This window comes from Synchiropus splendidus, chromosome 14 (genome assembly GCF_027744825.2).
Source record: "Synchiropus splendidus isolate RoL2022-P1 chromosome 14, RoL_Sspl_1.0, whole genome shotgun sequence".
Lineage (NCBI taxonomy): Eukaryota > Metazoa > Chordata > Actinopteri > Syngnathiformes > Callionymidae > Synchiropus > Synchiropus splendidus.
Genome location: NC_071347.1, coordinates 11513570 through 11539394, shown reverse-complemented (window position 1 = coordinate 11539394; position 25825 = coordinate 11513570). Strand labels below are relative to the sequence as shown.

The 25825-nt window shown below is 45.3% G+C and overlaps 2 protein-coding genes across 2 annotated transcripts in view; one reads left to right on the top strand and one right to left on the bottom strand.

The window, feature by feature from the left end:
- The window catches only part of tspan33b (tetraspanin 33b), a 22276-nt gene extending 8774 nt beyond the window's left edge, over nucleotides 1-13502 (top strand). The window contains exons 5-8 of the mRNA XM_053884529.1: nucleotides 8990-9085; nucleotides 9370-9498; nucleotides 11850-12011; nucleotides 13254-13502. Coding sequence (XP_053740504.1) covers nucleotides 8990-9085; nucleotides 9370-9498; nucleotides 11850-12011; nucleotides 13254-13322 — 456 coding nt within the window. The 3' untranslated portion in view covers nucleotides 13323-13502. The remainder of the gene's footprint in view (nucleotides 1-8989; nucleotides 9086-9369; nucleotides 9499-11849; nucleotides 12012-13253) is intronic.
- ttc38 (tetratricopeptide repeat domain 38) lies at nucleotides 13393-25825 on the bottom strand. Its single transcript, XM_053884521.1, has 14 exons — nucleotides 25696-25825; nucleotides 24753-24830; nucleotides 24604-24685; nucleotides 22392-22563; nucleotides 22060-22233; nucleotides 21031-21106; nucleotides 19930-20049; nucleotides 19756-19815; nucleotides 19518-19556; nucleotides 18269-18350; nucleotides 17407-17572; nucleotides 14386-14545; nucleotides 13960-14033; nucleotides 13393-13873 (listed from the first exon to the last, which is right to left on the bottom strand). Exons 1-14 carry the CDS (start codon nucleotides 25723-25725, stop codon nucleotides 13786-13788), a joined length of 1401 nt encoding a protein of 466 aa, XP_053740496.1. The 5' UTR covers nucleotides 25726-25825; the 3' UTR covers nucleotides 13393-13785.

The following is a 25825-nucleotide window of genomic DNA, read 5'->3' as shown; positions in this document are numbered from 1 at the left end:
CATCTGGTGCCAGCTTTGTCAGACCACATGTCTGGAATGCCTCGATGGAAAGACAGAGTCTTATGAGACCACTGGACCTGACTTCAATCTGTGCCCACAAGAACGCAGCACCTTCACACTGCGACCCTAAAAAGTTACACTTCTGAGAGCTACACAACAACAGAGGATCAAACTTGCATTTGTTTAACCATGTCATTAAAATGGAGGTGAAACATTTCTAAAAAAAAAAAGTCCAAACAGCTGAGATTGTGTTAGCCATAACTAGCTAGATGGCTGCTTTTGTTTTGCCTCTTGTGGTGGTTTGATGAGGTCAGCATTTATTCTAGGCAGTGTCTCAGATCTTATTGTGAAATGATGACACACTCAAATTCAAAAACTGCAATGCTATTGCTGTTGTTTCAGCATCATACGTCTTTTAGCTTCATATTTCACTGGTGGACATCTTTATAAATGATTTTGGATTTGGAGAATTTTGGAAGATGGGATTCTGTATGAACAAAATTAACCATGAAAAACGATGAAGTGAACACAAACAAACACTAACATTTTGAAGTATCTGAATGGATGGATGGAACTTGCGATTCTGAAGCCTGTGATGAAAACAGACTCACAGGAAACACCAAACTGAAAATACAAGCTGGTCTTTGGGGTCCGGGGTTCTTAGACTGTGTAAATACTGGAGTCACCTGGGGGAGACTCTTGACTAGGATAAGAAGCTCAAGTGCGAAAGATGCGCTGAAAGGTTGTAGCATGTTTATAAGGCAATATTGCATTAATTTCTGTTGTTTTTTCCAGGCCCCCAGAGCATCTACTGTAATCTTAAAGATCTGTCTGGCCCTGCTGAGTGTGCAGTACAGTTGTGAGTCTCGTGACTCATCTCAAGTCAGAACCAGCTTCTGACAAAGAACATGCCGGCGTGTCACACGCAGACACAAGGCCAGTTCAAGGATAGTCTCCAGGCGTTCTTCTAGATTTGCTTCATCACCAACGCCATGACTTTCCAACTTTTCAGAGAAGGCCACATGATGCTGTTCACTGCATGACGGTGTCGTGAGTCAACATTCATGTAAGAAGCAAAGCACTTTTAACTGTCAAAGTCTGCTTCAGGATGTAAAAACCAACGCAGCAAATCACCATAAAGTGACTCTGACTCTCAGCTCTGTTCCGCTCTGAGCCACACCATCGCTCCAATGCCCTTGAGCTCCACTAAAGTGCTGTAATTTGATCATCTCTGGGACATTTCATACGTGTTTAAACTCCCGTTCGTAAAACTTAATAGGGCGCAGCATCCTAACTCGCTGAGCGCGCAGGGGAGCGTCTTGTCGATGGCTGAGGAACAGAGCCGAGCCAAATAAAAGCGCAAACACGGCAGCAGAGTTTCAACGCTCACTGACAGCATCTCAGCGCTGCTGTGAGAAGGAGACACTTGTTCTAGTTTCTCTTTTTAGGTGGGGTAACTTGAGGTGGAATTTGACTTCTCTTTCAAGCCAGTTTGACATGCGTTTTAGAAACATTAGCTTCTTATCCTCAATAGGATTTGCTTATGAATAAGAAAGCAAACCAGGACCTTGGATGTTCACCTGGTCATCGCCATGGTTTATCTGCTACAGAGGTTTGTTTGTCGATGGTTGCCCTGCGATGGACCCCATGTTGCTGGGATAGGCTCCAGCTTTGGAAAGAAATGGCAAAAACTAAAACTAAACGAATCAAGCCCTGATGCAAGAGACACAAATCGGTGGCAAGAGAACAAAAATGACAAACGTGTTTGGTATCTGTGCTCCAGTTTCTGCTCCTCCGCTTCTCTGCCGTCATGTTTACTCTGCGCAAGCAACGATATCAACACTAAGCAACATTCCCTGGCTTTAGAAAAAAAGAAGTGGCGTGTGATGAGGTTCCCTAAAGCAAAAGTCAGTTCTTCCACGGACCCTCTCACACACAAGTGCTGTTATATTTAGGCTGAATGACTTGCAGTGTGTGGCTCAGGTTTTGTCCTCTGAGTCATCTTCTCCACTTGGCAAACACAAGCAACTTCATTGATGACAAAACACAAAAGCAAGTGAAATGATTGTGCAAACAGAGGCCGCATCAATTCTGGATGATAGCTCCGTCAGCAGTAAAAAAAAAAAAAAAAGCTTCCATTTACAAGACTCATAAACTTAACCTATGACTGAGTGAATGAATTATCTATATTTACAGCGAGCTATTTAAAGCCCTGAGTTGGCAGACACACACACACACCATGAGACACGCGGCTGGCGGCAGTAACCGACTGTGTTGTTGTCATCATTCCAAGCTCGCCGCTGAAGCGAAGCAGCAGAGAGGACAGTAAAAATGGGGAGGATCCTCCCATACAGTAAAACAGCAAGCTGTCATCCTGGCTTATCTATTTTGGCCTTCCTTGTATCCTGTATCTGGCACTGCAGGATGGAATATTTGATGGTATAAAAAGCATTGTTCAATTCCAGCGCTGTTTTTGTCTCCTAGCCATGACACGGAGACGGTATCAGAGTAGAAAGCTTCTGCTTAAAATCCACCTGTTGATAGGAGATATATATGAGAAGAAAATGTGAAAGTTAGTCCATGTTAGTAGTTCGGGTCTTCATCCGCCCACATGCCACATTCACCCCTGATGGTCGGCTCCACCTGTTCCACCCTGCCTGCACTTTCCTCACAGCCTCCCTTTACCATTCTACATTCCATTCTACAAACCCCAGGAACGTAACTGCTGCAACCTTTCTGACAACGTTGAGCTGGAATAATCTCATCGCTCCCGTGTGTGTCGGTCGTTCAGCACCTACACACACAGCTGAGTCACAACTTGAACACAAACAAGCTGACTGTCGCATGCGAGATGTCATCCTGAATCCTGTTCTCTCTGCATGAGTAGAACGCATCTCCAACTAAAAGGCCATTACATGGAAAAGACTGAGTCAAGGTCCAGTGAAATTGTCTTTTTCCTGTGGAAACTTTACATTGTTTTATTTATTTTTAACTGGCTTTTGGGAAAAACAGTTGCAGGACTGTGTGTTGTGAGCCCATATTCCTTGCTACTAGCTGTGAAGAAGGAAGAGGATGCTTTGCTTGTTGGTGTTGTACCGAGCAGGTTGGGAAATCCTAGTTTGTGCATCAATGTTTAATGGTACCTGAGGTTGTCTTAGTCCACAGCTGTCGTGGTCACCGGCCTGGAGGAGACGACTGGAAGCAGACGTGTCCCGGGGTTATTCCCTGTCCTCCTGCAGGCCTCCACGCTCCTTATCGTTAGAGCCGAGGCGCCGATGATACATCTCTCCCTTGTGTTCCCTGTTCAGGCTGCCTTCTGCTAAACAGAGCAGTTTAACAAGCCTCCCAGCATCCTACTACGCTAAATGATTCAAATGCTCCGGCACTTCAAAGTGGAACCAAACGTTCCAATTCGACGGATCCCTTGAAGGAGGCCTTGCCACGAGTGACACCGTCGGCGGGCGACGACGTAGAAACAAGAAGGAGCCGGGATAAGGGCGTGAGGGCATGGCGCTCACACACTTTAGCTGTTCTGATACGGCGCGCAGTGTTTATCAATATCAACAGAGTGGAAGAATCAGGAGCCTTCAGCGAACCGAAGTTCATTTGGAAGCCTGATGGAATTAGGAAGTTCAGCGTGTCATTAGCATACAGCGCTGCTATTAGCATTTATTACATGAGCAGGGTTGGTACCAGCGCCAATCCTATTCTGTTGCCTTTTCAAAGAAACCACATTAGCATTTCACAGCAGCTCCAGGCTGGAAATTCACCTGAATATAATGATGTTGACTTGGCTTTAATGCATCTGTTGCCATGGCGCCCGGCGTATGTGGAGGTGTACAACATGGCTTTACAGTCCCCAAACATGATCATGGTACATTTGCTGGCTGAACTGAGCCCCACATTTCTTTGGTTCTCCTTTACTTTTTTTGGCTGCTTCAGGCATCGCGCCATCCTTTTGAGAGATGAACGACGTCTGAAAACATTGGTGTCCTTTTAACCAATTTGTCTTTTAATTTGTTTCATGAAGTTGTCTCAATGTTCAGGTGTTGAGTCATTTCCTGTCCTTTGATGTTTTCAGTGTTGGAAATGATGGCAACAATAAGTGTTGGTTGCTGCACAGAGCCGTACTGAAGTGTAAACAGTCTGATTCTGTCATAAGCATGTTGAAGAATCTATATCTGGCACTGTGAGTGCGATCCTCAGTGGTGGGGGTTAAAGTGCGTTCACTCCTTCGCTGGCGGCTCAAACTCACAACACAAGAAACACTTGTTTTTCTCCCTGACACACAAAGATATATCCGCCCGCCGTCTGTCAAGGAACTTCCTTCCAACCTGCATCAATTTTTCCTTTTGATTCATGTTTGACGTTTCTAATCTGCGCTTGGTGGGAAACAGCCAGCAAAGCCATAAAACCTGAAACCAAAGTACTTTGTGAGTCTTGCTGTTGACAGACATCGGAGGTAAAGGAATTATGGGTTGCCTTTGAATTTGAATGGAATAAAATGTTTGTTTTTTTTAAAAATTACTTTAAAAAGCGTCATCTGTTGCAACTCACCTTTGAGGTCTGGGGTGTTATACATACACAAAAAACGATGGGCTGCTTTTTCGGTGTGTTATTTTGCAAAACTAAAAACTGCAAAGGCACATGTTACTTACGTATTTAAGTGTTTCATAAACTACTAGGAAAGAAATGGTGTGACAACACATCACAACATTAAATACAGTATAGAGTTTACAACAGATAAACTTACAAATACTATGATTAAAAAAATAAAAAAATAAAAAAATGAACAGTGTTTTTAATTTAGTTCAATGCGCCACTAGCGTTTCCATTTTTCTGGTCACGATTTATCACTTTAAATAAATCATTCACTCATATTTGTATTGGCTGCATATCAGCCAGAAATTCATCATTACAAATGATCAATTAGTGTCTTGTTAAGAACGACTAGATTTTACCCAGAAATTGTCACCAAAAGTTCAATCTGAACTGACTAAACATCGAAACATTATTGCCAAGTATGAACTGTAAATCAACAAGTATTTAGTTTTTTAATAGCAAATACGTGCCCGTCGTGAGCAAAGTTCTACATGTTTCATTTCCATTTTTCTCAATACATTACACCCCAAACATAAATGGTGAGTTGGGGAAAAAAAAGGATGTCATCAGTCTGTAGCTGCACAATGAGAAAATATGAGTAGCCGAGAAAGTCATTGACCGACCAACACATGTTCATGAGCAGTGGTTCTCAAGTAGTGGGTCTGGAGCCCGCAGTAGTTTATTGGCACTCATTTTTACCCAGACGAAGAGCAGCCGCCGTGTTGGTCACTGATCATGGCTCAGCACAAGTGTGTCGCAGAATATAGAAGAGATGGGTTTTCTTGTCTTGAGGTGGGCAGATACCACAGTGTGTTTAGTGTTGGCAAGTGAAAGCACGAAGACGGCGAAACTGAGGCGGCATTTGGAACCAAAACTCCCTTCTTTATATGCACTTCAGAAGACTACTTCAAGGCCTGAGGGCATCGCATAAGTCTCTCATCCATGTGTCTTTCCAGGTGGCTCTGAGCGAGGACTCAGCTGAAGCTGGAATACAGGCGTATTCTGGAGTCCTGTTGAGATGTTCCTTTTGTCTTTATTTACTCTCAGTTGGTGGATAAAAACTGGCAGTGAAGAAGCAGTTTGTTCTAGTTAAAGGTTGTCAAACAGAGAAGCCTGAGTCGTTGTTTTGAACATATTTCCCAGCAGTTACTCTTTATTATTTCAGGTATTTTTCAAGAAAACTCCAAGTCCGGTAAAATGACAGAAAGTTACAGAAAGACGAGGACGTTGTTAAATATTCAGCGACTCAGCTGAAGTTGGAGATATTTTTGATGAAACTACATCTCAGTCGATGGACATCATTATTTCATATTTGTGGCTAAAAGTGCTGTCAGTCCATAAAAGTAAGAATTTGGGCTGCAGTTTAAATGAGCATGAAGTGGCCGCACCTGTTTAGCTCCATTCACTCGTGATGGAGCTCAGTCTAGTGCTGGTGACCTGAGTCTACTGTCGTTGATCACAGTGTTTTCTTCCTGGTGTTTGGCTCCGAAGACATGCAGCTGATGACCAGCACCAAGAGCCTGCTGAGGACATGGTTCTAGACATTATGAGCATTTTGCATCGATAAAAACAAACTTCTTTTCATGGTCACTGCGACATGCTACATGGACGGTTAAGGAAAACGTGCTTTCACTGATGTGATTCTTACCAAGATAAAAGAAGAGATTTAGAAGTGTTGGATCATTTAGTTCATTTTCAGCATGGATTTCTTATTTTTGACTTTTTCACAAAAATCTTATCTCAAGCGTAACCTAATCTTTTTTTGTCTACAATAGACAAGGAATCTTGTGATGAGGTAAATAACTGGTAAAATCTGATATTTTACATCAATTGTTCCGTATGATCAAACAAAAACGTGTTGCTTCATTCAAGTGTTTCTTATCGCTCTTAGTTCCAAGCATGTCGAGATACAACCATCCAACAGTCCTTTATTTCACCATCTTAAAACCAGATGCTTCATGCTTATATTTAGTGTATTGTAGCAAACCAGGAGCAAAGGATTATGGCAGCAGAGTTGAGGTGTAAAAGTGGATAGTTAGAGTAGTTGGTAGGTGTGGTTATCTGTCTTGTTCTTATTTGGGATGTTGAGTGTTCATGTTTCCCTTTCTTATAAATACAGTTAGCATCTTAAGTTTGTAGTATGTGTGGAGAAGACCTGCGTTCTGTTACATTGTAACAATGTAAGTTTGAGTGTTTTATCTTTTTTGTGGTATGTTCATTGATAAACCCATCTTTTATGATGAGGAAACTTCAGATTTACTTCATTTTACCGAAACTAAGCAGGCATTTTCCCTTGATCTTGGTGCTCAGTATCGTATTTGGTCTTGATACAGAGACTTATTATGAGTAAAATATATATTTTCAGGCTCATTTTAAGTATTTATTGTTTAAAATTCAGCATACCATATGCTTATTTCTAGGTTACACACATTCATTATTTCTAGTCCTGAGCTTGGCTTGTTTCAAGAAGAAAATATCTCAACGTATGGACAGATAATTCCACTGAAATGAAGCACTTTTATGCTTGGTATTAGTGTTAAAATCTTACATTTGGAGCAGCATTTTTTGCAGTGTTGGAACAAGGACCGCAGGCGGTGCTTTCTAGTGTGTTGCAGTATCGATAAATAACATCAAAACAGACTTATAGCTGAACTTCTAAGGCTTGAAATTGCGACTAGTCATGGAAGAGCATAAAAGAGGATGGAGGGTGACGTTCACCCACATTGTCTTCTGAGACGTCCAGCGAGGAAAACCTTCCTCGGATAATGACACTGGGCTCCATGTTAATAGTGCTCTTTATTTCCTCGGCCCTGTTTAATTTGTAATGTACACCGAATCCAGGACTTGAAGGGGGGAAAAAAAGTGACGTCAGTGTAATTACAACATGCAGATGAAGGAGTGCGATTATCCAGCCACACGCACCGTATTTAGCAGGCGCTGCAGGTATTGATCTCTGAGACATGAATGGATTTATTATTACCAAACTCCTCCACAGCCCTCACTCGGCCAAACATCCTCGGGACCCTCGCGGCATACCAACGCCAGGCGCTTGATACGTCTCCGCCCACCCACGCGCTCTATTTTAGACCCCGTGTTCAGTCTCTGAACATCCAACTGAGGTGTTTGTCGCCATGGAGCTCATTTGTCACACGACGTCCTGCTTGGACTTTAAACATGGCCGTGCTGCAGTCGAGTCTATAAGAAGGGACGAGCATCGGACGCATGCTTAGCGTAGATATTGCGCGACTTCATAGGAGCAAATGGTGGCTTTTTATTTACAAAACTTTCCACACCTGATGAGGTGCCGGTGCCAGTTTGTAGAATTCTCACTTTCTTGTTTATTTGTCCTCATATAGTTGGAAAACAGCATCATTTGCGGTCGCCATGTCTCTGCTACAGACTCTCATGTCTGTGGAATAAACTACGGCTGCAACGATTAGTCATTGATAACGTCGACAACAAAAATCCGTCTATGTCAAAATCTGAGCGTCGATGCGTTGTGATGCTGTTGGTGTAAACACACACGAGCCGCTGGATGGACATCGAGAACTGGTTGTTATTCAGAGGAAGTGAGAAAAGATCACATTCTCTGGAATCATTAAGACATGATCATTTCTGTTCCTTTATTTGGTTGGATTATGTGTCACTATTTTAATATACAGTGGTACCTCAGTTTTCAAACGTCCCGGAATTCAAACAAATTGGAGTTCGAACAAAAATCCAGAACTCAAACGCCCCCGAAAAAAGCCGGAAAAAACGTGTGTGGACCGATCAGCTGACCCACGACACGCTTTGTTATTGTGTATAACGCAGCCTCTGTATGCAGACGTGGGATGAGGCGAGTCTGGGACAGAGCGTTACTTGGTTTATGACTTTGTCACAGCCAAACTGCACAGAAGCGCACATTCAGAGCTGGACACGCACCGGGCACCTCTTCACTTCTGGAGAGACGTCACTCACTCGGCAACCCCTCCCACATGCAGCGGCCACACACATAGAGGAACAGCGCACCTGCAGCAGACACTCTGCATTCACTCCTACAAAAGCCTCTTTTAAGGCTTGGAACGCACTGTTTCTTTTTCCATTCATTGTAATGGGAAAAATCGATTCAGATTTCAAACAAGTCGCTTCTCGAATGGCTGCCTGGAACGGATTGTGGTCGAGAACCAAGGTACCACTGTACTTGTTTAATAGTGTATGGTGTCTGAGTATCACAGTGAGATGAGTTAAGCAACTTTAGGTTAAACAAAAATTCAAAATAGGTCCAAACAAAGGTAACCGCGATTAGTCGACAGCAAAAATAATAAGAGAATAAACCCTGTTGGGTTTCTACACGACAACCCCGCTGCGCTACTCGGGTCATATTCCTGTTGTTGCTTCTCGGCAGGCGCAGGAGACCCTGGGAAAGTTCATGAAGAAAGCGGTGGTGCACTACAGGGACGACCTGGATCTCCAGAACCTGATGGACTACATGCAGAAAGAGGTAGAGGCCCGCGCCTCCTGCTCATGTGGGTTTAACCCTCACACTGTCACACTTAACCACGGTTGACAACAGAAATGCACATCTCGTGTTTGCGATCATGGGCCGAGTTGGGCGTTTCTGCATGAAAGGATGTGTTTCCTGGTCTCCACGGGTCTCCACATGTGGCGTTCCTCTTCCATATGCGCACACTCACGAGTGGGAGGATTCCTCCTGGGGGAGGCCCAGACTGCCAGGATGCACTTGACAGTGCTGGCCCTGAAAATAACCGTTCTCCTCTCCCGCAGTTCAAGTGTTGCGGATGGAACAGCTACACGGACTGGTCCTGGAATCTGTACTTTAATTGCACACATGAGAACCCCAGCTTGGAGCGCTGCGCTGTCCCCTACTCCTGCTGCACCGCGGACCCCGCAGAGGTGAGCAATCGCACCCTCTTCACAGAAAAATTGGGATAGATGTCAACGCACAAACAGCTCCAATGAAAAACAAAAGAAGAAACCCCTGCACACGAAAAGCATTTGAAACTTGAATAAAGCCGTTCACTCAGGTGAACTGTAAAGTGGGTTTTAAACTCGGGGTTCAAGCCTTGACCTCACTTGTTCTCTGCTGTGTTCTGAAATCACTGTCAGGCCTGATCTTGTTTTTCACTCCCCTCCGCCTCACTTACCTGAAGAGCAAGGTTCAGCTGCAGCGTCAGCAGGAGCAGCATTTCACCCATCAGCCTCAGATCAAGTCCTGACAGAGGGATCCGCCGCGCCACCGCACAAACATTCCACCGCTCAAAGGAGCGCTGTTCAATGACGCGCCACTTACACTGTTTATGGTGGGCGTCCTCATTTTCAGAGCTCAGCAGGTGGCGCTCTCAGTTGAAGAGTGGCGTGAGGTTCATTCATTATCCTGCCATTGCTTCTACAATGTGTCATCCTCGCATGAGAATCAGCTCATGTCAGGCTAGTGCACCTCAATATTAAAGTTACAGTGTTGAGGTTTCATGAAACAGTGTCCTGATAGTCAGAGGCCACCAGATGCCACTGTCTGCTGTCAAATGTTACACTTGAACGGCTAATTCAATTCTAGACAAAGAGCGCCATCTAGTGGCCTCTGAAAATTGGGGCACTGTTTCCTCAACTCTGCAATACTGTTTCATGATACTTTATCCACACATTACCTGTCATTGTTGCAGAAATGTTGAGGATGTCGCGTGGGCCTTATTAAAAGTTGTGTTTTTTTGAACCACCTGCAGTTAAATGAAGAAAAAAGTTGCTGAAAACACAGCAGTCGAGTAAATAATGTGAGGTGTATCCAAGAAGCCTGCGAGTCAATGATCGATTGAACCGAGATCTTAAAACTTAAACCGAGATATTCCCAATATTATCTAATGAGATATTGGGACTGGCCAGCCCCAGGCTAGGGGGCGCTACTGAGCCATTGACTACTGACGTGAGAGTGAGGGACTCTTCCTCTGGATCAGCCCGAGGCGCTCGGCAGGTTTGACATTGATCGAACTCGAGGCCCAAAGTTGTGGTGAATCACCCGGGACAATGAGAGAAGTCACAGAAACCACGAGGCGGATTGTTGGGTGCAACACCAGCCCAGCTCACTGGGATATCTGCTTCCCTGTCAATACGGTGATGCAGTTGTAAATACAGAGTGTTTTCCCGACATTTGTGTGGAGTGCAGCTCACCTCACCTGGAACCGTAAACAGGTCGATTACAGCGAGAGCAGTTTAGACTCACCTGCCTCTGAGGTTTGAAGAAGGAGGGAAGGTTTCCTCATGAATGATGCATGGCATTTGTCCCCTCCAGTGTCCACACACACACAACACACACAACACGGAGACAGAAGTGTGCGTGAGGAAACAAGCCTGTGATGCATGCCTGAGTAGACGAGCCGGGGCTCACAAAACTGCTGCCAGCCAGAGACAAACACAAGTGATCACCTCACTAACTTAGACCGACTCTGCAGTGGAAACAGATCACAGCAGCTTCTCACTAGGAGTCAGCAGTCACGCTGTAGCGCGCGGGAAGAGTTGGGGCAGTGCTGCCACCTGCCGTCTGGAGTCTGAAACTTCATCTGAAAAGGAGGCCTGGTTTAAAATTCATGGCACTTACCAATGAGCGATTTTCTGAGATTTCAGATAACAATATTACGAAACTTCGAAGATGTTATGTAAATGTCATTATGATGTTGTGTTCGAGGAAAACAAGATGTTATGTTTCAAATGAAGGAAAAATCTAAAGTAATACACAACATGTGATAAGACAGTGAAAATATTTGGGTTTGTTCAAAATAATTTTTGAAGATCTTCCATTACACACTAATGCATTGTATGTGTGCATGTATATCTGCATGCATGCGTGTTTGAAATATATATATATATTACTGTTTCATGACAGATGACAATTATTATTCATTTGTTTTATTTATTTATTTATTATTTTGTGTATTATTTTTCTGCCCAGATATAAACATTTTGGGTTTTAAACCATGTTAAATACATGATTTAAGCAGCGGAGCTTCTTTGTGATCTTCACTCTGAGCTGCGCTTAAAAGGCGGCAGAGATTGTTGCAGGGGATTCGACATGATTGTAGAAAGTGAAGCGTGAGGGGTCGGTGAACTTTGCCTGGCAGCCTGTGGTCAAAGTGTCACAGCTGATAGAGCGTCTTGTAAGACAACAAGGGCCATATTTTCCCTGCCACAGTCGCAGGAACAGCCAGGTGCTGCCGTTAAATGAAGCCGTCACGTTTGTCTCCTCTCTCTGGCAGAGCGTCATCAACACCATGTGTGGCTTCTCCGCCCAGACTCTGAACTTCCTGCAGGCCAGCAAGTCCATCTATGCCATTGGCTGCGCCGACAGAGCCGTGCTGTGGATGGAGTCTCACCTGCTGCTGGTGGGGGCGGCCGCTCTGGCGCTGGCACTGCCGCAGGTATGAACAGCGCAGAACTCATTTAGGTTGAGACATTCAGGGTCTGGACCAAGCGTTCGTTTGTGAGGACCGGGCAAGAAGAAACGCAGAGAGACATGTTTGAGACTAAAACAAGAGTCACTCTTGGGTCTCAACAGCTCTTATCAGTTGGTTTCTCCATCCTAAAAGCCTGCGTTTCCACTTCTGAAACGTCCCAGTGCTTCACAAAACTCAACCTTTTTATCTGAGGAATCTGTGTGCAGCAACTTCAGCAGAATCATCAGTTCACCCTCTCAAGACTGCATGGAACATTTTGAGCCCATTTCTCTTTTTCAACTCAGCTTTTGTCATTAAGGAGCTCCACTTCTGCAGAAGTGCCATAAAAACATGTTTTACTGCAACTCCCACCCTGCTCAAAGGTAGCGAAGACTGCCTTTGTACCAGCACCTGTAAAACACTTGTAAAATTTCATTTTTATAGGACTGCAATTATGAAATATAGTCCAGACTTTGGTTTGGATGAGACATTAACCGAGCACATCCCAGTCTCTGTGTGTGTTGATATGGAAATGGAGACACTCTATTCTTAACATGTTACTCTCTACTGTCTCCTACTGTCTGTAAAGCAACAGCATAAACAGAACAGCGTTCTGAAATGTGCGAGAGACAAAAAATATTGTTAGTTATTTAAATGACGTTGCATGCTTTTTTTTTTTTTATATCAGCTCGACTGTTATTTTTAATGAGAAGGTTTGGGGTAAATAAACAACAACGAAAAACTTCACAAAATCACCTTAAAATCCAAAATGGTTTTGTTTTCTTAAAAACCAAACTAAATGTTGATGAAGCTTCATGAAACAGTGTCCTAATTTCCAGACGCCACTAGGTGGCACTGTCTGCTGTATGAACATTTTCAACATATCGTCACAACTTTTAACCAAGAGCGCCACCTACTGAGCTCTGAAAATCAGGATGCTTTTTTCATGACCCCTCACCAACGCGTCACTTAAGACTTCAGGAGTTCTCTTTCTCTGAAAGAGACCATCAGCAGTGCCTCAATTCAGACGCAAAAGTCATCTCAGACGTCTGTGGAAGAAACGCAGCGCTCTGAGTGAACACTGAGTTTTCAGCTCTTGAAACGTGACGCCACTTTGAGCCCCACGACTGTTGGGGCGCCAAATGAGCGTCACGGCGACCTTGCCGTCGCCCTTCAGCGTCTGTGTGTTTGGATTTCTTCTCTAAAACTGGCGCTGCTCTGCTCCAGATTGCAGGTATCGTGCTGTCCCAGATCCTGATTTCTCAGATCCAAGATGAGATTTCCTCAGCGTTCTGAGCGGCGGGACACGGCAGGGGAAGAAAGCGGAGCGACTCTTTTGCCAGCTGAGTTTAGGTACTGTCTTCAGTCATGCTCGGAGTCGGAGTGAATATATTTATTTATTGAAAAACACATGCGTTTGTTATGAATGTCCAGTATTTGTAGCCATGATCGTTGCAGTTAGCGCAGGACAAGAGTAAGGCGTCAAAGATTCACATTTAAAATCCAAGAATATACAATCTTCATGAAATTTAAGTGCAGTTTACGCGAACAGTTACATTGTTCAGAGGTCGCCTTCTTCAGGTGGTTTTCCACTCCCATCCAGTAGGGGGCAGCCTATAAAGCAAGTTATGATTGTGGCTCCTCGCGCCCTGATGAAGGTCCTTATGGCCTTCTTGGCGGAATTTGATTCACTTTGTCGAAGCCTCAGCCAAATGATCCGGACAGAGGCAGCTGCAGGCGACGCCTCATGTCGCACCTTCTACACGTGGAGCGCCAGGGCGCGCTGCATCATGCGGCTTGTCATCGGAGAGTTGGGCCTCCAGGCGTCTCGCTCCACCAGAAGGCATCTGAAAGGATGGAGATGAAGCGAAGCGCAGGTGGAGAGGCTGATCAACAATGGAAGGCAGGAGATGCAGACGGAGCAGGTCTTTACCTTCCCAGCTTCTTGTGGTGCTTATTCTCCGACTTCATGGCGGCGTGAATCAGGAGCAGGTTGAAGACGTCTCTCTGCCAGCACAGGAAGACATTAGTAAACATAACCGCGCGCGAGCGCTTCCTCCATCTCTTTGTGTGATGTTGTGTACATCGCGGCACCTGTGGGAGGTTTCCTCGACACAAAGAACACACAAGAGCATAAAGTCCATCAACACGGATTCATTATTCATGCGCTGCGGCGCTCTGCTGCCCACAATATGTTCCGTGTTCCTGGATTGAAAAGATCACGCTCTCGTGGAGGGAGCTCTTCACCTCTGGCCCGTTTCTCGCCACGTGTCAGATTTGCTCCCACAAAACAAGAGCGGTGCCGAAGAGAGACGCAGCGACTCATGCATTTTTGATTCAACGGGTTTAGCGTGTTTACCTGCGCGTCACTGCCCCCCATGCCCAGCAGTTTGTAGCGCATGGGGAACAGCAGGTCGACGGCGTCGCTGTAGTTCCCGTCCTCGTACTCCATCATGGCCTTGCACATGGACACACCCACAGTCCCAGCCAGCTGATGCTGCTCGTTGTCGCCCGGGTCGCTGGGGAGCGTTAGGATTAGAAGTTGGTTTGAGCAGATGTTGCACACGATATGGTGTCAGATCAGGACCAGACTCTGCTCTACCCATTAGCACCGTTGAGTTCCGTCAGCTGAGATGTGTTTAGCAAAACTGCCTGATCGGGAAATGGGAATGGGAAATTCCAGAGGAGATGATCATAAAAAGGTTAAAAAAATAGGGTCTTTTTTCGTCAGAGGAAGACAACAAATGAAGGTACAGACATGCAACAGACACCACTATGAAGCAACAACACTAGCATCTGAAGTGTTTTGTCAAGGAGGTGCAGTGGAGCTGCTTGGCAGAGGTTTCCAGTTGTCATGTTTTTTGCTTTATTTAAACTGTTTAGATTTTGTTTCCATTGATGAACCAGCATGAATTTATGTGTTTATACAGAGGATTCTTCAATGGCTTATCTGGGAATTGAACCTTTAGAACAGTGTGTCAAGATAGAATCAGAATGAAGAAATGATTTTTAAGCAAATATTTCAACAGGAAAATGAGTGTGTGTCAGGGCCACAGACGACAATGACAAAAAAAAGTACTGGATCCAGCCAATGAGTCGGATCACACCTAAATGGAATCATTGTTCCACAGCCCATTTCACACATTTCCACTTAATCCAAATCAAAGCCTGTACACAAACAAGTAGACACACAGACAAACCGCTGCCGTCGAACACAACCTCGTTGGTGGAGGAAATAATACAACCAAAGTTTTGAGAATTTGAAAGTGTGTAGTTGGAATCTTTCGATCACATCAGTGGCTGATTTGGTGCCCAAATACAGTGGTACCTCGGTTTTCAAACATCCTGGACCTTGAACAAATCGGCGTTCGAACAAAAATTTCAAGATTTTTTTGCTTCGGATTTCGAACGAAAATCCAGAACTCGAACGCCCCCGGAAAAAGGCGGAAAAAACATAACGTGCGCGGACCGATCAGCTGACTCACGACGCACTTTGTTATTGTGTATAACGCAGCCTCTGTATGCAGATGTGTCCCGTTAGCTACATTTACTGTTTTTTCTTCATACTGAGGTGTAAAACCTTTCCTGTCTCCACACTGGACCGTGGTAGAGTGTCACAGGGGAGGTGCTCGCTCTCCACACCTCTCCTCCAGGGTTTGATGTCCTGTTGTGGGCTGGAGCTGGGACAGGGATGAGGCGAGTCTGGGACAGAGCGTTACTTGGTTTATGACTTTGTCACAGCCAAACTGCACAGAAGCGCACATTCAGAGCTGGACACGCACCGGGCACCTCTTCCCTTCTGGAGAGACGTCACTCACTCGGCAACCCCTCCCACATGCAGCGGCCACACACATAGAGGAACAGCGCACCTGCAGCAGACACTCTACATTCACTCCTACAAAAGCCTCTTTTAAGGCTTGGAAAGCATTATTTCTTTTTCCATTCATTGTAATGGGAAAAATCCATTCAGATTTTGAACAAATCGCTTCTCGAACGGCCGTCTGGAACGGATTGTGGTTGAGAACTGAGGTACCACTGTACTATTTATAATAATGTGCGCGACAATACATGGCTTAATACTGACACATTATACAAGAAAAAGGAAACATCAGATAAAACAGTGTAAAAGTCTGCAGTGCTGGTCCTGCCCTCGACATGTAGCTGTCTTTGCATGTGACGTGCTACACTGTGTTACTTCTCAGTTGCATCACCAACAACATGGATGAACATGTGATGTAACAATGAACTGAGAGACATGAAGACCGCAGACTAGTTCTTCTTCGTCTGTCTTACTTGCTATCGCTAAGCTAGTCGCTAAAAGAAAAGCCGCGCCAAACTGTCTTTCCGTGAATCAAGAAAGGAGCAGGCCGATATTTGAAGAAGGGAAAGTCTTGAAATGAGCCGGGGAGAGATGAAACAAGGAAGAGCAGGTTACTGGAAGCAGACTGGTCAGGAAATCCCCCGACAGAGATGCAGCCAGTCTATGGAAAGTCTGGCGGCAGTGATGGCTAACACACTCGATGGTGTCTGAAAGGATGTGTAGCTTTGTGTTCAGGCAGACCTTTCTTTACAGTATCCAACCCATGGTTCGGGGGGCAGCATTGGCCGCATTATTTCAGCTGTTAAGCCTTATACAGTGATTTGAATCAAAGTGTGAAAAATCCATGTTTAACTCATAGAAACAAAATAAAAGTCGGACAGAGAGCGAAGGTGAACATCGATGTAGTGAAGTGCATCCAGTGATCCTGTCTTGTTAACGCTGAGTTTCCAAGGCCTCGTGTAAAATATGTAGAAGAACACAAACGCCGCTGTACAACAAGAACACAAGTGACCCAGAGCCAGTCAGTCGTCAGCTCACGTTAGCAAATACAAGCTGGGAAAAGTGGCATGAACGGCGTTCACTCCACTGACAAATCCACGCAAATCCACCTCTTTCTAAGGACTCCCCACATCAGAAGGCGCCACTGCGTTACAGCAGGGATTATGCAAACCAGCCCCACAAAAACAGACTGTTGAAGAGGAGAAACATTTAGGGCCGACCAAAGCTAATAGATGCAGAGCTCAGACCTGCGCGCGTCCTCATTGCTCAAGCGCTAACCCGCCGCTAACCCCTGATCATTGCATCATCGCCACACTCCTGCCCTGTTATATAACCGCGCAAATAACCGTGTTCAGTTAAGGGCTTGGTTTGACACAGCCTTTCTGTGGTCTTTGTGCCGAGCACAGTCCAGGACCGGGACTCTCCGAGGTGCCAGAACACATTAAAAGTGGGACATTCAAACAAGCGGAGAGACGGACACGGCTCTTAAGTGTCTGCTAATGCTCCTCACTGGTCTCCGCTTTACGTAACGCAGCGGCGAGGAGAACCAGCGGAACTTACTTGGCCAAGTCCCGCAGACCCTCCACCAGATGACGGGTGTTGTCCTTCTCCTTGGCGCCGAGGGACACCATGAGGAAGTGGAGGTCGTTGAAGATGGTCACGTGATCGTCGCTGTGAGGCTTTGTCACCTGGAAGAGCTCGCGGTACCGATCCTTCACGCAGACACCTGCCACAGAACAAGCCGTGCTGACTCCGACATGACAGACTCACCATGTAGCGAGCTAGCTGTGTGTGTCGCTGCTAACAAAGGTACGACAGTCAAATAAAACACCTAAATAGTACAGTAAAATAGCTTCCTAGAACAGGAAACGTACCAGTATAATAAAGTATACCAGTTCAAAAACAATCCAACATGGCGGACGCCCTGTGACCTTCATGGGTCACTTCATCATTGTGTAGCAGGTGACTCAGTACTGAACACCTGAGGGACGCAAAGCTTTTGTGGGTCACATAAAATGACTTGGTCACTCACACTCAGCCATGTATATTGTATATTAGTCACACAACAGAGACATGTCGGTGCCTTAAGGACATTATTTTGGCAAATTATTGACACACCAACTCCACTGTTTTCTTTTCCATACGTCCGGCATTGAGAAATCAAACTACTTAAGAGCAGACTTTAAAAAAATCCAGGCTCTTCCTGGTCTGAGTCTTGATAGATTTGAGTTGTGTCAGTGGCGTGTGAAGGTAAAAAGGTCACTTTCTCATTGCTGTGTTTGGTCCTCGACACTTGAGGAAGCACTTCTTTTAAAAGGAAGCGGCTCTTTGCTAACTCTGCTGAGGTCAGCGCTGGCCCGATGAGAAGCACATTAGAGGACAGAACAGATCGAGAAGTGCGTTGTCCGGGAGCCTGTCTCACCCTCCATCTCCAGTCTGTAGAGCAGCGAAGAGGCATCGACGGTGTCCAGCATGGATCCTGTCATCTTGCAGCGTCTGAAAATCTTTCAGCAAAAAAAAAAAAGGAGGGAGTTACACCATCATGTAAACTCAGGAGACAGGAACATGCGTGCGCCCACGCAGCCACATTCTCGGGAAGCCCTGACACTGAATCATTGATGGAGCGCCGGGGAACTCGATGTGAGCGTGGCAGTGCTAAGTAACATCACCAAGTCATGCTGGAGGAAAGAGCGTCCAGGAACTTTTCATTTGTCACTTCCACTTTAGACAGCCAACAGGGGATGTGTGCGACCCATTTCTGAGATTCATGGAAAACACACGGCAACTTCCTCAACTTTTACCCTGATTTTTGCAAGCAGAACAAGGTGCTCGCCAAAAGTTCCAGCAAATGACTTGAAAGACAGCCACTTCTTCATGAGAACCTGGAACCAAGATGGAGCCCGCAGGTGTTTGTCCGTCCCTGGGCGAGAGGTGGCAACACCCTGAACAGGTCTCAAACACACAATCAGTCAACCTCAGATGGTCTTTGGGAGGAAATCAGAGGGCCTGAAGGGGGCCAACTAGATCACGGAGAGACTCTGTGTTTCATTCTAAACACAGAGTTGCCTCGAGCTGGATTTCAACCAGTGACTCTGTGGCTATCGGACACTATCAATTCTCAGGACGTCTGTTTTTATGTTTTCCCAACACATCATGAACAAAAATCGCATTATATTTAGCATGAAAAGAAATGATTTTCCCTACTTCCTGGTGGCTGAGGTGACTTCTGACTTCCATTTTAAATTTCTGTCCACCCCCTTTTCTTATGTCTTTTTCTGTAGTGATGGGCCTCTGAAACTTCATGAAGCTTCATGTCCTGATTTTCACAGCTCAGTAGGTGGCAGATTAAAAATGATGGTGTTTCATTGAAATGGTTGTTCAAGTCTAAAGAGCAGAGAGCGCCATCTAGTGTGCACTGAAAATGTGGACTCTGTTTCATGAAGCCTCATCGGTGCATCAATGCTTTTTTGGACTTCTGTTTTTGTTTCCTTTTTTCTATCAACCTCTTTCCTGAAAATAAAGCCTTTCCTTTCTCTTACTAATTCACTGTCAACTATTGTGATTTGAAGGATGTCTGATAAAGTTATATATATATATATATATATATATATTAAAATTATTCAAATTAAGATGAAAGGACAAAATGACAAATGTTCACTGGCAGAACTCACTTGTGAGTCGAATATTTGCAGAGCGGCTTCGTAGTCGCCCTGCGGAAGTGAGCAGAGAAGGACTTGTCAGAAGAGATGCGATTGCTTTGATAGATTTTGTTTCTCCGTTGCAAACACAAATTAATTCCGCCATACAATCAAGCGCAGACTTTAAATCACCCTGGAGCGGAGCGAGATCATAAACACAGAGGTGCTGCCAGCACAGCGCTTGAGTGAGAAAACTCATTACAATCTTTACCTTCTCCACGAAGTACAGAGCCCAGTGCCAGTAGTTGTGACTGGCCAGGATGTCGGAGCCCTGGAATTAAAGAGAGGGACATGAATTTGAAATATGAGTCCTCGGGCGACTTCCGTTTAATTCAAGCAAGACAGAAAAAAAAAAAAAAAACAGTGAGACTTGAGTGGTTTTTACCTGCCAGTCATTCTCTCGACTCTCCATGAACTTCAAGCCTTTGTCCACTTCAGCTTTCATCTCACAAACATGCGCAACCGAGTGGACCGACCAGGCGTCATCCCGAGTCAGAGCCAGGCCCTGCTCAACATGGGGGCGGGAGGAAGGGGTCACCAGAAGGACACGAAGAAAACAGTTTTTGTCCTCTCAAGCACGCAGGCAGAATTTAAAAGGCAGAACTCTTCTGCCCATCAAAGTCTCCCTGAAGTTTTTTTTCTCAGGAGACCAACCTTTTATTTATACTTTCACCCGTTTGTGCATATTTCTTAACACCTTCAGCCACAGACAGGAGCAGAGTCTGAGTCAGAGTCTGCAGTTGATGTAGCCAAACAGCCTCGGCTGAACACCAAATAAACACCTTTCCAGCCTCAACATTCTAGTGAGCAGGAGCCAGGTCAACTTGACACGTCTGCGTGACACGGGACACAGTAGTGGGAAAGGACTGTGGTGGTCTGAAGCGGTCGACCAGGATGGTGTCATGGCAAGTCACAAAAGGAGGAGCCAACTGGACCTGGAGTTCTAATCGAGGAACACTGAAGACAGAGACCAAGTCCAAGACCATGACTTTGAGGGCCAAACCAATGAGGTGACTACAGTATGTGATTTATTTAGGAAGAAATAAATCTGTAAGAAATAAATGTGCAGGACTATATGACGAATGGACTTGGTCTCGCCCCCCTCCATGGTCTTTGCTGGTCTTCACTACAAGACTAACTGGACCCTGGTGTATGTAGAGGATGGATAACTTCCTAACTCGACAGTTTGACAGATAAAATACGGACGCACGTGCGGAGACTTGACTTGTGTCCAGTCTCTTTGTTTTCATGACATTGTACTTTCATGACTTAGCACTGTATTTTTTTTTTATCGAGAGTTCAACTCACAGAAAAAGCAGGACACTGCAAATCTTTTTCTTTTGTTCTCTGTCGACCTGCTGCATTAAACGTTAATGGCTAATGCTAATGTCATCTCAAGGCGGCGACATCAAGCTCTGGCAAAGCACTAAAAAGAACCACAGGGCTCACAGCAACATCACATTACATTTCAAAAACACATCCATACCTCCATCGCCACTTTCTCCGCCTGGTCGTAGAGGCGAGTCTCCAGGAGGCCGAAGGAATAAAGCCCATTCAGATAGCTGATGGGACAAAAACAAAATAATGAACGGGGAAGCGACGGCGTCTCGCTCGGAGAAAGTCGTATTGTGACCCAACATGACTGCAAATCAGCGAAAACACAAGCTGCAGAGCTGTAATTTCCAGCTGCCTCTGGAGTCTGATGACAACTGTGAGACAAAAGATTCTTCTGTTTTCGCTGCTCGTTTTCATCGCAGGTCGCAGTTTGATCCGAAACATTAACAATGTTGACAACTTAAAGAAGCCATAATGCGCGTTGAATCCTGCCCTGTAATGGCTGCTTTGAAAGGGAGTTAAAGGGCAACAACAGGACGGGAATGATGAGTCAGCCTTACGTAACGTCAAGCAACTGACACTCGACGTGCCAAAATACGTTGCCGTGGCTGGGACGCCGCCAGTAATCCCGACCAGTTTCGGAGAGTGGATGTTGCGTAACTGTGTTGGCTGCACTCTGAGGTCCCCTGTGTTCGGCTAATGATGTGTGCAGTCTGAGGCGCAGCATAAATAAAAGCTTTTGATAAGTGACTATCTTTTATTAACCGAGGGTCACGTCAAACTTTGTTTGGATCTTGGCGATAAGATGCAGCTGTGAGAAGTACATCTGGGAAACACCAGTCCGGACTCTGAGATCCTGCTTGTCTTTCTTTTCCCATAAGTGCTGAGATACCAGCACGAGCTCAAGAGGAAAATGATCAGGTTTGGTTGAAAGAAAATGACTAAAATGCACTGTAAGTATGTTGTCAAAAATGAATTCACTCTTTTTGTTTATTAAAATAGAAAAAGATATATCAATAACTTAATAATTTGTACGCAATAATGGTCGTTCGTTTCTGATGCCCTGACAAGTTATTTGTAAAAAAAACTCAGTTGTCGCTGTGAACGACAAGCACCAAGCGTTTACAGCTGACAGCAAGGGTCACAGCCAGCTCTAGTTTTGGCGGAAACACTGACATACCCTGCCAGAGGCATGTGTGGCTTCCAGTAAGGCAGCACTCGCGCCACAGAGTCCCTCATGGGAACCTGGGATCCCATGTAGAAGTAGCCGTCGTGAGCAAACTTGAGGGCCAGCAGGTCAGTGGGGTGATCCACCAGGATGTCTTCCCACACGGCACAGGCTCTGGTGAAGTTACTGCGGCAGGACGTGAACGTTGAGAGTGGAACATTTGACAATAACTGAATCAACAACAATATTGGCTTACCTACAAGGGCTATTAAAAGTACATGTACACGTAGTCTTTTGACCAGAGTTTACCGAGTGAAAGGAGAGGCTGGTTCACGCAGACTTACCCTTGAGAGAAAAGCTCCATCGCATCGACATGAAGCCTCTCTCTGGGAGTGATGTCCTGGCTTTTGGCCAAGGCCACCGTACGCTTCACGTCCTCCGCCAGACGTGGGTTTATACGAGCGCACGTCGCTGTTCCGATCAGTTCCAGGCCGGTGCTGATCACATTGCCCAAAACTGCGAGAGAGGAAGGAACCTAAGATCTGAATAACATGTGACCAATAGAGTGGTAAACCACAAGGCACTTAGTGGTCACTACTGCCACCCGCTGTTCCGTCGAGCTCATTGCTATCAACAACATTTCAAATGGTAAAAAAGTTACTGGACTGTCAGCCGAACAAATGTAGGGCAATAATATTGGGTGATAATGTGAAATAATAGGGGTCTGTGTTCTCCTTCTCAGGTTCGACCAGATGCCAGTAGAATTTTCAGCTCAGGTTCTGGGAATTTAACGTGATGCTCATGAATGAAGATCTTAACAATGACCACTGGCCACTAGTTTCACGACAAGTCGACTACTCACATATGATGCACCGGGGTTGACAAACATGGCGACACCTGAGGTTGTAGTCTGAATAGTAATTAAAGTAAATCGACCTTAACACTTGTATCGTGTTCAATGTAGTTAGACACATTTGAATTGCTCAAAACTGAACTGTATGTTTGATGTGTCCAACTCACTACACGCCTCTCCTCCTCAGGCGATGACTCTTCAGCACATGACGTTAACCACGAAAACTGTAAGAGTCCATAAGAGTCAACAATGTTGGCAAACTGCAGCCGTATATGAAATAGAAAAAGTCACTTCCTGAGGTGAGACTACGCAACGGTGAGGCAGAAAAGGTTTTGAATGAGTCGTCATGTTCAGTCTTTACTGCCATTTTCAAAGTTGCTATTCAATAAGTCAGCAACAATTTAGCGCCACCGTTCAGGTGAGGCCTGAGTTGTTGTTTTAATTCTAACAAAATTCTATTTTCAACCAAATTAAATGAGACTCCACATTTGCGAACTCATTTCCAGACTCCTCTGCGAGCAGTTTGTTTCAGTTGAAATCCAAACAGACAGACGAAAACATCCCTTGCTCAAAGTGAGAGGAAGAAGTGCTCTGGTCTCGACAATATTCCTAAAAAGAATATGACCCTTAACTCTACTACTATAAAGGCTTCAACTGTCTGCACTGGATTCATAAAACTTTATTGGTAACCAGCTGCAAACATGGTCTGCTCCAGTTCTACTAAAGACAATAAGTAACTTTCATTCGTTGAGAGATACTCTGATAACTAAGGTTTACTTTCGTAGTTAAATATTTATAGTCAATGTCACGCGTCGCTGCAGCAGCTCACTCAGTGACGCAGTTAAATAAAGGACAGGAACAAGGCTCCAGATTGTTTTACGTATCAGCACGTTGTACTCAACTCCTTTAATGAGGAACCTTTGATTCAACTGACTCCAGGCTTAACTGTCTGTGACCTACAGCTGCAACTATATTTTCCTGGAGGGACAAATATAGCCACTCTCCATCATTGCTCTATTTGAAGGCCACTAGAAGCGTCTCATATCAGTTTGTGTTTGTCATCTGCTGGTCATAATGACAGAAGTCTGCCTTGAAAACGATGCCCTTCAGAACAGAACTCTGCCACAGTAAAAAGGCGCTGGATGCCTTTGTTCCAGCCATATGACCCGACTTGGGTGGAGAACTTCATCCCAAGTTTTGGGTAAGATTCAGCACCAACTCCATGAGACGCCTCTGTCCTCATCGCTCAAGGCTGTTGCTCACAACTCTGATCGGAAGACGGATTGTTTTTCTGAACTGGAAATCTGCCGCCTTGTCGTCCTTTTCCATTGTGTCAAGGATATTCTTTATTGTTTGAAGCTGGAAAAAAAATAAGGTTCTCACATCGGGCTGCAATATGTGCTTGATGTTGTGTAGATCTGTGAAATGTATTATTTCTATTATATTTATTTATTATAAAACCCAGCTGAAATAAGTCTGGAAATAAAGTTTGCTGGACTCAAAGGGGCTGCATTGATAATAGTGCACCACAGACGTTCTTGCTGAGTCAGGGGTCGCTGACATGCTGGTCTTTACAGGATGTGCTAATGTGCGTCTGCTACGCACCGATATCTATCTTCGATATCCTTCCATATCGACTGATTTAATATCCCGATTGAGAAGTTTCCGTCACCTGGACTTGGGCTGACCGTGACAGGACTCACCAAAGTTGGGGTCGGTGGCCTTGATGGCGGTCATGCATCCTTCGAACCCGCCCAAGGTTTCGTCATTGCGCCATTGCAGCAGCTGAACAAAGCAGTCGGCGAATGAGACACCATGGTTGTGCGACAGCATGAGGGTGAGTGGGAGCAACCTGGTGGAGGATGGCGTCATACAGCTTGCAAGCCTCGTTGCTGGTGGTGGACAGAGGAAGACCCTCGGCCCTCCACGCCTTCGCGGGACAAGACATAAAATCAGACCATCTGGTTATGCATTGCGAGAGGAGCAAACCAACACAACGCGCTCACCCATCCTCCCACTCAAGTGCCCTGAACCGACCCAGCAGGGGGCCCTGGAACATCTCCCACATCCTTCTGCGCTACATGCCAGGAATGGAACTCAGATCGCTAACAAACGCTATTTGCTTGGCTTGATCAGCAAGATCAAACCACCTGAACCCAAATAAAAAGGTGAAAGCGCGGGATGTTCAGGGTCCGGCTGCTGTGCGTGTCACTGAACGCACCACAGCGAGACACGCGCCAGTTTTGACGACTCATGATCAGCAACATCCTGCAGGAACATGCTGAAAACCCACGCCCTGAGAATCATCTGACAGTTACACGTGCGTTACAACACTCAACAAAGCGTCTCGTCGCATCCAGATGTGTGAAAATCACGGCGAATTCACTGCGCAGAAAACCTACTTAGACAGAAGCCATTTTACCAAACACACAAGGTGATTTTTTTAAACACGTTTTGGAAAATTCATATACAAATATTGCAAACTGTGCAACGCAAAGTTCATAACTGACAATGCGGTAATAACATATTAACTATAAAAACATTCCGTCTGCGACGTTTGCTGCTGCGCATGCGCAATTCACGCAGAAGCGGATAAAACTTTACACAATAAAGTGCATAAACTTTGCAGAACTGTCTCATAAAGCCTTCGACAGCGTGTTTAAACGTCCTCTTCCTTCGATCAGACGACGCTGCGGCAAGTTAGACATGACGCCATTAAAAGTGCACACCAAAGACTTTAGCTATGCGATGCAAACGTTGCCAAAATATGATGATAAATCACTGGCAAAACTGACCTGACAGTCTCTGAAGCTCCTTGATTCCATGGTGGACGCAGTGCTGAGGTCGGCGCAAGTGTGGCAAACTTTGCTTGACTCCTGCCAGAGACGGACTCAGGGCGAAGAGTCACGTCCCCCCAAATCCGCT

Coding starts and splice junctions, on each gene's coding strand:
- ttc38 (XM_053884521.1), bottom strand. CDS start 25,725: ATGGAATCAAGGAGCTTCAGAGACTGTCAG. Junction 22,564..24,603: donor GGCCACCGACCCCAACTTTG/GTGAGTCCTGTC, acceptor CCTCTCTCGCAG/TTTTGGGCAATGTGATCAGC. Junction 21,107..22,059: donor CCACACATGCCTCTGGCAGG/GTATGTCAGTGT, acceptor TTGTCCCATCAG/CTATCTGAATGGGCTTTATT.